Source organism: Copadichromis virginalis, linkage group LG7 (genome assembly GCF_057382275.1).
Source record: "Copadichromis virginalis isolate Kocher_CV1m ecotype Utaka linkage group LG7, C_Virginalis_male_GT1.1, whole genome shotgun sequence".
NCBI lineage: Eukaryota > Metazoa > Chordata > Actinopteri > Cichliformes > Cichlidae > Copadichromis > Copadichromis virginalis.
The window spans coordinates 17,405,896-17,420,368 of record NC_140624.1 but is presented as its reverse complement, the minus strand read 5'-3'; the positions used below and the strand labels follow the sequence as shown (position 1 = coordinate 17,420,368).

Genomic DNA, 14,473 nt, shown 5'->3' with positions numbered 1-14,473 from the left:
CGGGGCATCCAGAAAAGTTGAACACTTTGAATAAAACACTTCACATTTCTTCACAGTACAGCACATTTATTTTATTTATGTAAAACAGGGGTGTCAAACATAAGGCACAGGGGCCAGAATAGGGCTGTAGGAATGTGGCCCATGGGACAGGTCTGGGAAATGCGAAGTAAAGAATAAACATTTGGGCTTTTAACTGGATTTTATTTATTTCTTACAATTTTAGCCCAATGACAGATTTCTTTAGTTTACTAAAAGAGCATGTCTTTATCATGTAGAAAAACTAAGATGCACTGTTGAGATCACACACCTTTCTTTCCTGTGTTAAGAAATCTTGAGGATTAAATGGTAGTTAAACTTTTTTACAGTGACAGAAAAGGGAGTTTAGTTTGTGCAGCCTACTCAGGGTTAGGGTTAGATGTAGAATGAGTTGGACATCCCTGATCTAGGAGATCTCAGCTGTAAATTGGGGTAAATGAGTTTCCAAAAGCTCTTCATTTCGATTGATGTTAACTTGTTATGCTGGTTTTCATTGTCCACTTTGTCAGACCATTTTTAAACACTTCTCTAACATTTTCTACACCACGTGATTAATCGATTAATAATTAATCTAGTTAAAAATGAAAAATACATTGCATAGTCGTTGCCTTTACTATGTTAGCGGTCACATTTTGTGTGGAAAAGCATCGCTATGTAGCAGTCGCACGTCTCCTCTTATCACTCTTAGGTGGAGTGACGGTTGTACTCGTAGGCAGGATGCATCCCGTCATAGTGGAACTCCCTCCACTGCTCGGTGCTCTCTCTGCTCCTCTCGTTTTGCTCTGAAAGTAGAGGAGGAGAATTTCAGTGAACGAACTCTTCTTTTTCACCTGCGTCCGATGAAAATGCTCCACGTACCGTCATGTTCCTCCTCAGCGTAGCTCTCAAACTCGTTCCGCTTCTCCTCGTGAAACTCTCTCTTCCGCTCATCTGCAGCCAAAATCTGCCTCTGCTCAGCTGCAAGCACAGCAAGTATGAAATGGTCAGGTTTTCAAGGCGTAAGAAGCACGAACGCCAAAATCTTGTTTAAGGTGATGTAAAAGGAAATGATTAATTGGTAGGAAAATTACTGAAGCACTCATTTACTTGAGTCCAGTTTTCAGTGTGACTATCTGGACTGTTTCCTTTGAAATACGAGCTGCATTTAATGCGTGACTTCAAAGTACAAAAATGTCAGAAGGACAAGTATTTATTCTTGAGAAGAGTCAATAATCCCAGTTGATGCATGATGTCGTTTGTCGAGGTTTGAGCTGGTTTTATTTAGGTACTTTAGTCCAGTTGTGTCTCACCAGTCATCTAGTTGGATAAAGAAATGAATCTGCAGGTTAGTGAGACGATTATTGTGATATTAAAGAACAAAAACAAAAGTCGGCCCAAACTGGGTCATAAAAGGATGGAGGCAGTCAACAGCCACACTCATGTAGGCTGTCTTCATGTTGTTTGATGAACATCACAGCAGAAATCAAGACTGAACATTTTTTTTTTCAATTTTCTTTTGTCCAATTTTGATGAGTATGTGTAAATTGTAGACTCGGTTTGGTCTTGTGCTGCTGTAGCTTGTAACCTGCTTCAAGTTACAGTGTAGTGTGTGTTCAGAGATGTTCTTCTGCATACCTTTGTTGTAACAAGTGGTGATTTGAGTCACTAATGCCTTCCTATCAGCTGGAAAGATGGAGCTGCTAGGAAGTAGAAGAGTAGAGGCATGAAGTTGTACACTGCGTACAAGTGCAGAAAAATACAGCAGCTACAAAAGAGAACCAGTTTAAATTTAATGCTCACATACTTTTACACGCACTCACACAAGCTGTTAAACATCACAAAACTGCTCCCTCAAACAAATCCACAGAACTGAATCACTGCGTCCAGGGACACTTTGAAAACACGGACGAGCTATAGACGCCTAAAGCACTGAAGAGGAGACAGAAGACTTCTGTATTGTATTTCAGGCCCCCAACTGACTTCTAAAAGTCTCACGCTGACTCGCTATTCACACATTACAATGTTCCAAAAAAGAAAGATGAAGAAGAAGAAGCTTTGAAAAAAAGCACAAAGAGGAAATTTCATAATAATAATAAGACTTGGAATGTAACTGCTGTGTTTGATTTCTGTAACAAAGACTGTGAAATGCGATCGCCTGCTCTCACACTGGCATCACTTGAGGAATGGGCTGTTCCTTCATCCAGGGGATGAAGATTTGTGGCAGCGATTCAGTTTTACATTTTAACCTACTTGGGCATATAAATCATCATTTTTAACCTTTGTTTAACCAGCAAATCTTTTCAAGCAAGCCAAAATTATATAAGCTATCAGTTTAACGTGAGCAAACCATCACCCAAGACTTTATGTCCACAAAGATCTAGGTACTGTGCTGAAGAGATGTCAACTGAAGGAAAACTGTGGCCTTACTGTACTTTCACGTAATACCACTTAGAACCACAAGATGGTGCAGGTGTGTCATTGACCGATTCCTCAAACAATAATCTAATACACTAACACTTTCATTCTTTACAGATGCAGCAGAGGAAATTTGTTCGCTGTGTGTGCAGTGCTAAGAAAAAGAACCTATTTTCTGCTCAGTTTCAGTAAAATCCCATGTGACTGAAGCACAATATGTCTTGATGCATGCTCAATCATCCAGGTAAGTAAATCCCCAAAAGTTGATTCTGTTCATCTGGATGTAGCGTTTTACGTGGGAAAAACGTTTTGTCACTCATCCAAGTGATTCAGTCTCAGCTGACTGCAGGTTTCCTCAATCTTATAAACAGTACATTTGCATGAGGCGCATTTGCATGAGGCACAATATGTGGCGTTCACCTCTAAACACTCAGCGTGACGACTGCGTGAAGAGTTTTAGGACAGAGACAAAATTTTGGCACTGCGATAAGAGCTTTGAGCCATCCATGCAAAGTGCTGATTACACACTCCTTCTGATAACATCTCGCCCTCCTAAAAATGAACTCTCCTAGTAGCAGCTATCACAACCACAACAGGCATAAGACAGGATTTTTTTTCAGCGTGCAATTTGCAAGAAATTGTGTGCCACAGACACGTTTGCGTGACACATTTGAATATTCTCCTCCTGAAAGTGATGAGGAGAATATTCTCTCCTCCTCTTACAAATACGTATTCCATAAGGCAGACCACAAAAACACTCCTGTTTTTCACAGGCTGTTCTCGTTTATATGACGCCCATAAAACAACAGCGTTTGAACACACTGTGGCAAAATATGATGCGGGTTTTGTAGTTCATCTTCTGTACATTGTAGTTTTAACACAATGTCATATTGTTAGGAGAGACGAGTGTGAGAGTGTTCCAATTCTCACGGTGTTTCTCTTTTCCTAAGTCCTTAGCAGTTCTCTTACCCACTTTCCCTTGATCTCGATGATGTTTATAGTCAAGTCAAGGAAAAGAGGTTAGGAATAGGAGATAGGAGTTACCTTCAGAAAGCACCCTAGGTGTAGCTAAAACAAATCAGAAAATAAATGAGAATAATAAAAAAAAAATATATCAGTGCATATCAGAAGAAAACAAAACAAAACACCCCTTTTGTGGGTAAAATGCTGCCCCCTACTGGTAAATGTTTTAGTGAAATTCTGCCAAGTACTGAATGTTACTTTCAACTGCTCCCTTATTTACAAGGGTTGTCACAGCAGATAGCTCCACATGTTTGCTTTGGTGGATTTTTTACACTGGATGGCCTTCCATCCAGTGTGATTGTGCATGCCCTAAAGAGATATGTGTCTCCTTTTGGGACTAAACAAGGATCTTCCACTTGTTAGACAAATGCGTAACCACAAAAGAACCGCTTGAAATTCTGACAAGTATAATTACCTAATAAGTACCTTTAACCTATTGTGTTTTAATGGAAGGACAAACAGGAGAAATCAAGCACAAGAAAGAGAAAATGCAAAGTCCACACAGAAAAGGTCAAACGCCTGTGTTTGAAGCTAGGACCTGTGAAGTGTGAGGCAAACACTGTGTATGAATTGTATAAGTCGAAGACAATAGATGGATAGTTAGAAGAATTAAAACTTTCACTGACGTCTCCTAATAGTATACAAAGAGATCCTCCTTGGATCCTTGATCAGCAGGTAGACAATGAAGAAAACACTCCTGTAGGGCAAGTAATGTGGATTTTATACCACGACTGTGTCTGTTGACATATTGTATGTATTTTCCTGCAGACAGTGTAAATGGACTGGTTCTTTTATAGTGCTTTTCTGCCCTGCTTGAGCACTCAAAGCAAGGCTTCAGAGAGGAGGAGGGTTTTCACCCAACACAGACATATTTCTGTGCAGTCCTGCACAATCACAACTGCATGTTGCTGGACGTGGATGATACTGTGTGTTGGCTGAAAGCTGATTGGTTGATAAGCGAGCTGTAATAAGACGTTATGTCCAAAAATATCTAGGTATTGTGTTAAAGAGGTATCAGCTGAAGTAGAACTATGGCCTGACCTGCATGTAATACCACTTTGAACCACAAGGGGTGACAGCAGAGTTAGCTGTGACGTCTATTGTCAGACCGGTTATACCGCATACTTTGTACGCCGTTTCCATCGACAGCTGTCTGCTCGCTGCAAGTAGACAGACAACAAACAAATGACCACACCCTAACCACAATTTCAGCAAAGACGAACCACTCACACTGGAAAAGTTGAACAGCCTTTCACCTTTCATCAGAATTCCCAGCTTAAGTTGGCATGCACACGTGCGGCTGCTTGGAATTCAAGTTGTAAATTACCAAACTGAAAAAGATTTAGAGATTAATTTACAGAGCAGTATCTGTCACCAGCATGTGAAAGTTTATTCAGCACAGTTAGTACTGAGGTCATCTGACTTTAGTTTTATATTTTATCTCTTTCAGAATGGTAAATGGCCTGTATTTGTATAGTGCTTTTACTAGTCCCTAAGGACCTCAAAGCGCTTTATACATCCAGTCATCCACACATTCACACACTGGTGATGGCAAGCTACGTTGTAGCCACAGCCACCATGGGGCGCACTGACAGAGGCGAGGCTGCCGGACACTGGCGCCACAGGGCCCTCTGACCACCACCAGTAGGCAATGGGTGAAGTGTCTTGCCCAAGGACACAACAACCGAGACTGACCAACAGTGTTGGTCAAGTTACTTGAAAAAAGTAATCAGTAACTAATTACCAATTACTTCCCTAAAAAAGTAATCCCGTTACTTTACTGATTACTTATTTTCAAAAGTAATTAATTACTTAGTTACTTAGTTACTTTTTAAAAACACGATTTACAACCTGAGTAGGTAATAAAGCAATAGATCTTTCAGCCCAATTCTACTTTTTCTGCATAATCCATCATACAAAATGTAATCAAATTCAAATTTTTTAAACTTGTTTTATTAGTTTTAACCTTTTAATTTTATGCATCAAGCAAAAATGTAATTATATGCAACATTCTCTGACTGGAAGAAATTTGTTTAATATTTAAACCTATTTTCTGCACATTCCAGCACATAAAATAAAATATTTTTGTGTTTACACTCAGTCTTTCAAATAGATGCAAGTAAAACACAGCAGAAAATAAATAAAGTCAAAGACTCAGCGGTCCTGTTGCTCTATTTTCACCTGTAAAGCAGGACTACGGTAGGCGGAGGTTTACCCTGGTGCAGGTGTGCCGCAGCGGTCAGTGGAAGAATCCACGAGTTTCTCTGTGAGTTTTCCATTACGTCGTTGCGCACTCGGTGCTTGTTTAGGGTTTTTTTCGCTGTAAAAAGAAGTTTTCTTCCCACGCACAACGGACGCTAATGTTTTTGTCACTTTTTATGGAATCAAACTCAAAGTAAGGTCAGTACTTCCACGCTTTAAACGCTGCACGCTCATACTCTCTCCCACAATCGATATGTGATCCATTGTTGATCTGCACACAGCCGTTGTCACTAACGGCGCACTCGCTTACGTCACTGTCATGAAACATTCTCGCAAAAAAAATCACGGTTTTAGTAACGCAGTAATGCAGCGTTCCTACGGGAAAGTAACGGTAATCTAATTACCGTTTTTGCAATAGTAATCCCTTACTTTACTCGTTACCTGAAAAAAGTAATCAGATTACAGTAACGCGTTACTGCCCATCTCTGCTGACCAAGCCGGGGCTCAAACCGGCAACCTTCCGATTAGAAGACGAACTGCCAACTCTTGAGCCACGATCGCCCCATTGAAATTGCACAGCAGAGCTAATCATCCATCATTTTATCCACCCTGCACATTACTGCTGACCTACTCCCACAAAAGCCAAACAGCATCATTTGTTGGACTGCGATGTCCATCTTTGGATATTAAAACTCTGTCTAGAAACTATATGTCATCATATCTGCCAGCTGAAACAGCTGCCTCTATCAAATACTTCCCTTCAAAATTTCATCCAACTGCAGGACAGGTAAATGCCTTAATGCAGCACGAGAGGCTCTTCAAAGTGAGCAGCTTGTTTTTCTCACTTGGTACTTGCTTTTTTTCCCCTCTGACCCCTTTCTGCCTGTGTGTTGGCACATTCCACATTCAACTCACAACCACTCACCCACTCACTCATCCATCTCTGTCTTTTCAGTCTGTTCTCTGCTTTGTGCTCATTTTATTCCTCCTGTTTTTTCTGGGGTTTTTTGCACAAAGTGTCTCGCTGTTATCACACGTACGGCACATTATGCAACTGCAGTTCAGAACAGCAACATTGTTGTGCGCTCTCACCTTCCTGCTGGTAAAACTGTGCATAACAGCCGGCGGTAAAACGCTCAAGAATGCCACACATTGTTCAGTAATGCGAATACGTTGACAGGAGCAAACTGGTGTGTCCCGCCCCGTGTGTCCTGCTGCAGCGCCAGGACAGGAAACTGAGGTCTGGGATGGTCTAAGTTCATGCCAGGTCCACAATAAGGTTAACAGCTGCTGGCTGCCATGACTATAAAATCCTTCAGGCTGCCATAAACATGTTCCCTCACAGCAGAGTCAGGAAACAAAAGGGCTGCATCTCTATGAGTCATCTCATCATTAATACAGACACCAGAAGTGCATTTTTAATAAAACAAGTAATACAATAAAACTATTTCAATACATTCATCACTGGGGTTCAGCAATACTCTTTCCTCCCCACTGCTGTCAGACTCCATAATAAAGACTTTAACTGATCAAGCACACACATCCATACATATGCAATAATACTAAGTGCAATAATCCTTTCTGTCATCGTTGTATTTTTACTCAGTTGTATATAGTATTTGTATTTGTATTCTATTTTTATCTTATTGTATATTTATTTTATTTTATTCTACTGTACATAGTATTTTATTTTATTCTATTCTGTACAGTTGTGTACTGTATTTATTCTTATTGTATTCTAATTTTTGCCTCATAACTTTTGCACTGTCCACTTCCTGCTGTGACAAAACAAATTTCCCACGTGTGGGACAAATAAAGGTTATCTTATCTTATCTTATCTTATCTTACTCTGACACTTGTTCCCATCACAGTATCAAACATCTTTATGTTCAGGATGAGGATGACAAATGTGTAAAACGTTATTATCTTTGCCTCGGCACCACTACATTTTTCACTTCTGCACATGATGAATGTTGAGGCTTGTGGATCTCAGAGATATTTTATCTGCCTGACGTATCAGGCTTTCTTTCAGTGCCAAAAAAAAAAATAAAAATCTTCAAGTAACAGTGAAGATTTCCTCCTGCTCTTTTTAGTCTTCTGCATGTTCCTGTACTTCACCCATGCTGTCTTTTTGACAATTAAACCATCTTTTAAACAATCAGATATTCAAAGCTTTACAAAAAGCCCATTTCTAGGCTCATTTTTCTGTTTATAACCAACTACAGTCACACCTGGTGTGATGGCCTCAGCCACACATTGGTAAAAAACCAGTCCACTCACCTCATTGGTTTGGTTTTGCAGTTAAAAATGTATTTCAGTAATGTCATTCATTCATTTCTTCACTTAAACCTAACAGTGATATTATGAAGTCCGCACATAGTAGCGCTGTGTGGTTTCTAAAATGTATTTTGTCAAATTAAATGTATATTATATCATGGTTCTCTTTCTTTTGTTCAACCTGGTTTGGCTGTTTCCTGCCTAAGCAAAAGGCATGACTTTGAAAGTACAACGCCAGCTCAGCAGGACCAACTATGTGCGTGTCAGCAAGGGGGTGTTTTAGGGCTAGTTAGGTTATTTTGTGCTTAGTTAGTGTTTATTTCTGTTTCCCTTATTGTATGTTAACAGTTTGGCCAAACCACTATCCAAGTTACCCTCTTGTGTCTTTGTGTTTAAGTTGTGTATACTTTTTTTGCCTAGTGAATTTTCTGTAAGTCATTTTTTGAGTAGAATCATATTTAGTTTAGCTCTTTTATTGGGGTAAAATAAAATAGAACCCACCTTCAGGTTGTATTTCCTGTGTCCTCTATGCCTTCACTGCTTGGTCCCTCACATCTAGATTTAAACTTCTCTGAGAAGTTCCAACGTGATTTTAAATCATGACATAACACATAAACAGCTCTTCTGAGAGTCTTTAAGGACCTGTTGATGCCGGTAATTTGTCTGTCCACGTCCTCTTAGATCTGATTACAGCATATGACACTGTAGCTTATTTCTGTCACATCTTGAATTGTGTGTGGGTATTAAAGGTACAGCCCTAAAGCACATTTAGCAGAACATTAGCAGAAGTAATTTTTTCTTGTTTTTACAGGTAAAAGCTAGCATTTTCTAGCATTTTATGCCAGAATTGACCACAAACAGACTTCACCGTGCAAACACAGTCTGGCTGACCATGTCAGACTCCAAATGACTGCAAACTGACTCAAAGTGAACTCACCGTCCAGCTCATCCTGGGACTTCACACCACGTCTGCTGCGTCTTCTGAAGAAGTTTGAGGCATCGGCCTGCTTCATAAAGACCCTTTTCAGTGGACCTGCAGTGGAAGCGGGAGGGAGTTTAGTTCACAGTGTAAAGTGATACACAGGGCGATACGCAGGGAAAGAAACGCAGCTGATGCAGCCCCTGACCTTGAGGATCTTTGGTGCTGCCTGTGCTACCGGGCACAGCTGCAGAGCTGGCCTCCGGAGACCCTGTGTCGAAGCACAAAACATGAAAGGTCTAAATTCAAAAGGACTCCAGTTTTTCTCATGCCTGCAACCAACTAATAAGACAATTTTTTTTGGTAAAAAATCTCACTCCTGCATCATACTCACATGAAAGTGCAAAAAGCACAGTGAGGAGAGCCAAGAGGGTTGCATACGTCCAGGACATCTTTTAAACTCTGAAATACTGAGAGATGTGAGTGATGAAGAAGAGCAGGAGGGAGAGAGGGGAGTAAGACGTATGTGAGAGGTGGGATGGGGCGCCTGGGGCGATATCGACTGCTTCTCAGTGCAGGGAGGGAGTGATCGTGCAGATCTGATAAGGGGCTGAAACCAACAAACATGCCAGAGGGCTTCCAAGTCACAAGAAGGTGCCGAGGGTTTCATTTCAGCTCAGCAAACATGCTGCTTCTCTCTTTTTTTTCTATGAATTTTAGTTGAAATTAAAATGACCTGAAATGACACAATCTATGGAACTATTGCATCAGTGACACTTGCAACTGTTTCATTAATAAAGAAGAGAAAACATACTGTAGGTGTAACCAGAAAAATTATAGTCTGGGCTGCTTATGCTCTGGCTTCCTGGATAATATTTGTTCCAGAGACGATGGATGGGAGACAACAAAAATACTGATGTTTCTTTTTTTTTAAAACGTGACAGAAAACAGTTGAGGCCGGGAGCCGGAGCAGGGACTCCTTGCCAAATGTCTCCTTTGAAACGGGCCCCCTCAACAAGGCCGCTCTCTCTGCTAGGCAAAGAGTTGTGCAGGAAAGTATGCAGCCCTCTGTTTGCTTGAATTTCTTCCAACCTGTACTCTGGCCGGGCCCCAGAAAAGAGTGAATGTTTAAATTGTTTTGAGGGAAAATCCAGGAGTCGGGGGACTGGTGCTCAGAGAGATACGGAGATTCTGGAGTGAGGGTTTTGAGAAGATATGTGGTGAGTGTATTTTATTCAGGTAGGTGTGAAACAGAACAACATAGGGACTGAAGAAAACTGCAACATTAAACAGCAACAACAATGTCTGTGAGTGCATAAGGGGAAAAAAACCCAGTGTGCTGATAATACATGCATTTGGATTATATATTTCTAGACTGTGACTTGAATAATTTAAAGTTTTCTGTGACCTGCTCAGGGGCTACAGCTGCAAACAATTAATTTTGCAACAATCTGGCACGTTTACATTATATTTTTATACTCATGTTTATTACCATGCACCGCCCCTGTTAAATAAATAAATATATTTTCAAAAAAAAAAAAAAAAAAACATGTGTCTGTGTTTCTTTCCACGCCTTCCTTTACAATATCTGAGCAACTGTGAAAAGATATTACTTCATAGGGCAATTTTCATTCATTTCATTATAGGTACTTTCTCTAATTACTCTCTGCAGACCGTAACTAAAGCTGTCACCAGCAGGAGGCAGAATTTTACCAGTATGTGTGTTTAGATGTTTTCAGTTATATGCTTCCTGCTCCTGGGCTGTTATTGTAAATACGAATATGGTCATAATGTCATGCCTGGTTAAGAAAAATACAAAAATAAAAATCTCACTGCACCATCTTGTGGTGCGGGGTGGAATTGCATGAAAGTACAGCCTGGCTCCAGCTCTGCTTCAGTAGATGTCACTTCATTACAACACACACATTTTGTACATCAAGTCCAGGTATGTAGTGCTATGTGTGATCACATGTTCACCCACTTCCATGCACATAGTTGAGCCTTTGCAGCCATGCTGGCACTTCTTTTTTTCAACTGTTGATCTAGCCTGATGCAGAGCCTAGTTAAGAAATGAAGTGTTTCTGTGCAGTAAAAGACTAAAGGCTTTTAATTTGAAATAGATATAAGCAGTGCCGAATGTCCATAAAGAGCATAATGCAGTAAATTTAATAGCGTGGAAGCAGATCAAAAGAAAACATATCTGAGGATTTCTTATTTACTCTGTTTTATATCAAACAGGAAGAAAGAAAAGCCTTAGCAGATGAGTGAGATACAGGTCAGTGACCACTGGATAAAATAAAGTGTCCATGTGAAAAAAGCAACACTATTCCTAATTATTCCTCTAAATGAAAAAATGGTTGAAATAAAAGCATTTTATTTGTACTCATTAATGTTGACACCGGCAGCTACGTGCAGTTTGAAAGGTGGGGTGTTTTTTTTTTCTTTTATTGAAGTTACTTAATGCAGGAGCTTCAGTCCTGAGTCAGTGAACACTTTGAATGTCAATTTAACAGCTGTTTTCTGCGAATTATGATGAAAATTGCAGCAAATAAAAGGAACTTCAGCGACATTATAAACTTTTAACAACTGATTGAACCTGGTGGAGGATTACTCGCTGAGCTTATCATTTTGTCTGTTTTTTCTCTTAAATAATGCAAGAAACCTGTGGATCAAAAAGAGATGAGCCAGTTGATGGAGGAAAGATAAGATAAGATAAGATAAGATAAGATAGAACTTTATTAATCCCTCGGGTGGGTTCCTCTGGGAAATTCGACTTCCAAAAAGCACAGCAACGACCGAAGTTACAGTTACAGAATTGTTATATATATATATATATATATATATAAATACACACACACACACACACACACACACACACACACACACACACACATATATATAAATACAGAGACAAATATAAATAAAATATACAAAGGGGATAAATAGAATAAATAGGAATAAAAAATAAAAATACAAGTGAATTGCACATTTCAAGTATTGAGTCTATTGCACTGTTGACTATTTACAAAAAGTATTGCACAAGGTATTGTACAGTGAGGTGAAGAGGCACTACAGCTTAGTTGTTCCCCCCTCCTTTGTCCTCCTGTTTTCCCTCCCTCTCCCCTCCAGAGAGGAGTTAAACAGTTTGATGGCGTGTGGGACAAAGGAGTTTTTAAGTCTGTTAGTTCTTGTCTTGGGGAGAAGCAACCTGTCACTGAACAGACTCTTCTGGTTGTTTATGGCCGTGTGCAGAGGATGCCCAGCATTGTCCATAATGTCCATCAGTTTCTTTAATGTCCTTTTCTCTGCCACTGTCACCAGAGTGTCCAGCTTCATGCCGACCACAGAGCTAGCCTTCCTGATCAGTTTCTCCAGCCTGGATGAGTCCTCCTTTGCGGTGCTGCTCCCCCAGCACACCACAGCATAGAAAAGTACTCCAGCAACCACTGACTGGTAAAACATCCTCAGGAGCTTCCTGCAGATGTTAAAAGACCTCAGCCTCCTGAGGAAGTACAGTCGGCTTTGGGCTTTTTTATACAGGTGCTCTGTGTTGCATGACCAGTCCAGTTTATTGTCCACCCACAGCCCGAGGTACTTGTACTTGTTGACCACCTCCACCTCCTCCCCCTCTATCTGAACCGGCAGTGGACCTTCTCTGGACCTCCCGAAGTCCACAACCAGTTCCTTAGTCTTTGAGGTGTTGAGTTGCAGGTGGTTTGTGTGACTCCATGCGACAAAGTTCCTCACCAGACTTCTGTACTCCTCTTCCTGATCATCCCAGATACACCCCATGATGGCCGTGTCATCTGCAAACTTCTGAATATGGCATAATTCAGAGTTGTAGCAGAAGTCAGAGGTGTACAGGGTGAAGAGAAGAGGGGACAGCACAGTTCCCTGTGGTGCTCCTGTGCTGCTGACCACAGTGTCAGACGTGATGTCCTTCAGCCTGACGTACTGTGGTCTGTCCGTGAGGTAGTCGGAGATCCAAGCCACCAGGCAGGGGTCCACCTCCATCCTGTTCAGTTTTTCCTGAAGCATACAGGGCCGGATGGTATTAAAGGCACTGGAAAAGTCAAGAAACAGTATCCTGACCGTGCCTTTTCCCCCATCCAGGTGTGAGTGGGCTCTGTGTAGGAGGTACAGGATGGCATCCTCCACTCCGACACCCGCCTTGTATGCAAACTGTAGTGGGTCCTGGGCATGTTGTACCTGTGGTCGGAGGAAGTTGAGGAAGAGCCGCTCTAGAGTCTTCATAAGATGTGACGTCAGTGCCACCGGTCGGAAGTCGTTCAGCTCATTGGGCCGGTTCTTTTTGGGGACCGGGACGATGCAGGATGTCTTCCATAGGGCGGGCACTCTCCCCAGTCGCAGACTGAGGTTGAGGAAACCAAATGGCTATTAGAAAAACCAGCAACAGCAGTTTTTGTTACTGGAATGACTGGGTTACTGAACTTTAGCTTCCCTTTATGCTCACTGTATTTGATTATTGCAGGGGTATGGAAGGTCTTAATCAAATAAAAATATATTTATTAAACTCCTTTCACTCTTTGTTCCACATTTAATTTGCAGGATCTGGTTTATTCCTGCAGCAGTACATCTATGATTGAGTTTTTCCATTATTTTTATATAAACAAATTTGAAATAAGCATCTTTAATGGATTAGGTCAGGGATTTAAAACTCATTTTACAATATGGGCTACATACAGCTCACTTTGATTTTAAGTATGCAGAACAAGCAAAACTCCTTTTTTTGTCAGGGTAAAGATGTTTAACATATTTAATCCAACTGATTATAATAAAAAAGTGCAATTAAATGAGTAAATCTGGTTTTCCCCTTGTACAATACAGAAATGCTGCTGTAGTAAATGCAGTAAATATGTCAGGAAAAATAAATAATAACAGATAAACTTCTGGTAGCTCACTGCTCAGAAAATGTCCCTTCCTCCCCATGGACCTTTTATAAAAAAATATAAATTCTACAATAGATAGTGAACAAACAGGAACTTTTTGAACTTTAGTTGTTATTGCTTATCTATTGCTTAATTACAATGATGTTTTATGAATGGCAGTGGCGAAGGTCTTTATCAGTAGGAATTACGCCCTTTTCCAAAGCTGTCCAGTGGATCTGATTGGGTTCTTTCTCGGGCCGATCCGTGACTCCCGGGCCTTGTGTTTGACACCCCCTTACTTTAGGTAGCCTGCTATACAAACATTCTCCAGTAGGGGCCGCTGTAGCTCTGCACTGGCCGCCTTTCGGTCTCTCCTGTGCACAACCATCGAGTGTCGCTGTTTCCCCGCTGACACCTCGACAGCACGGCAGTGTGGTGGCAGGCAGGCAGCGTCAGCTGGCAGAGGACACACTCAGATCAACTAGTAATCGCCGTCGTCCCCCGCACTGCTTACGCTCTCCTCGACTGAAAACCCAACGACAGCACTTCCTATTTTCTACCGGGAGAGAAACTTTGAAGCCCGTAAACAAGCCATGCCGCTGGACGCGACAGCCCCGCGGATATAAGCGACACTGCGGAGCAGAAAGTATCTACGACCTCACCGAAACCACAAAGAAGAAGAAGCAGTCGGTGCTTTCTTTTTTCACACTCGGAGGGAAAGACGGCATCCGGC

General features: G+C 41.1%; 1 protein-coding gene across 1 annotated transcript; it reads right to left on the bottom strand.

Moving 5' to 3' along the window:
* Positions 1-55: 55 nt before the first annotated feature.
* On the bottom strand, positions 56-9,393 carry ucmab (upper zone of growth plate and cartilage matrix associated b). Its single transcript, XM_085465149.1, has 5 exons — positions 9,246-9,393; positions 9,060-9,122; positions 8,870-8,965; positions 895-993; positions 56-818 (listed from the first exon to the last, which is right to left on the bottom strand). The coding sequence occupies exons 1-5, from the start codon at positions 9,301-9,303 to the stop codon at positions 721-723; spliced, it is 414 nt and encodes a 137-aa protein (XP_085321275.1). The 5' UTR covers positions 9,304-9,393; the 3' UTR covers positions 56-720.
* Positions 9,394-14,473: the final 5,080 nt, after the last annotated feature.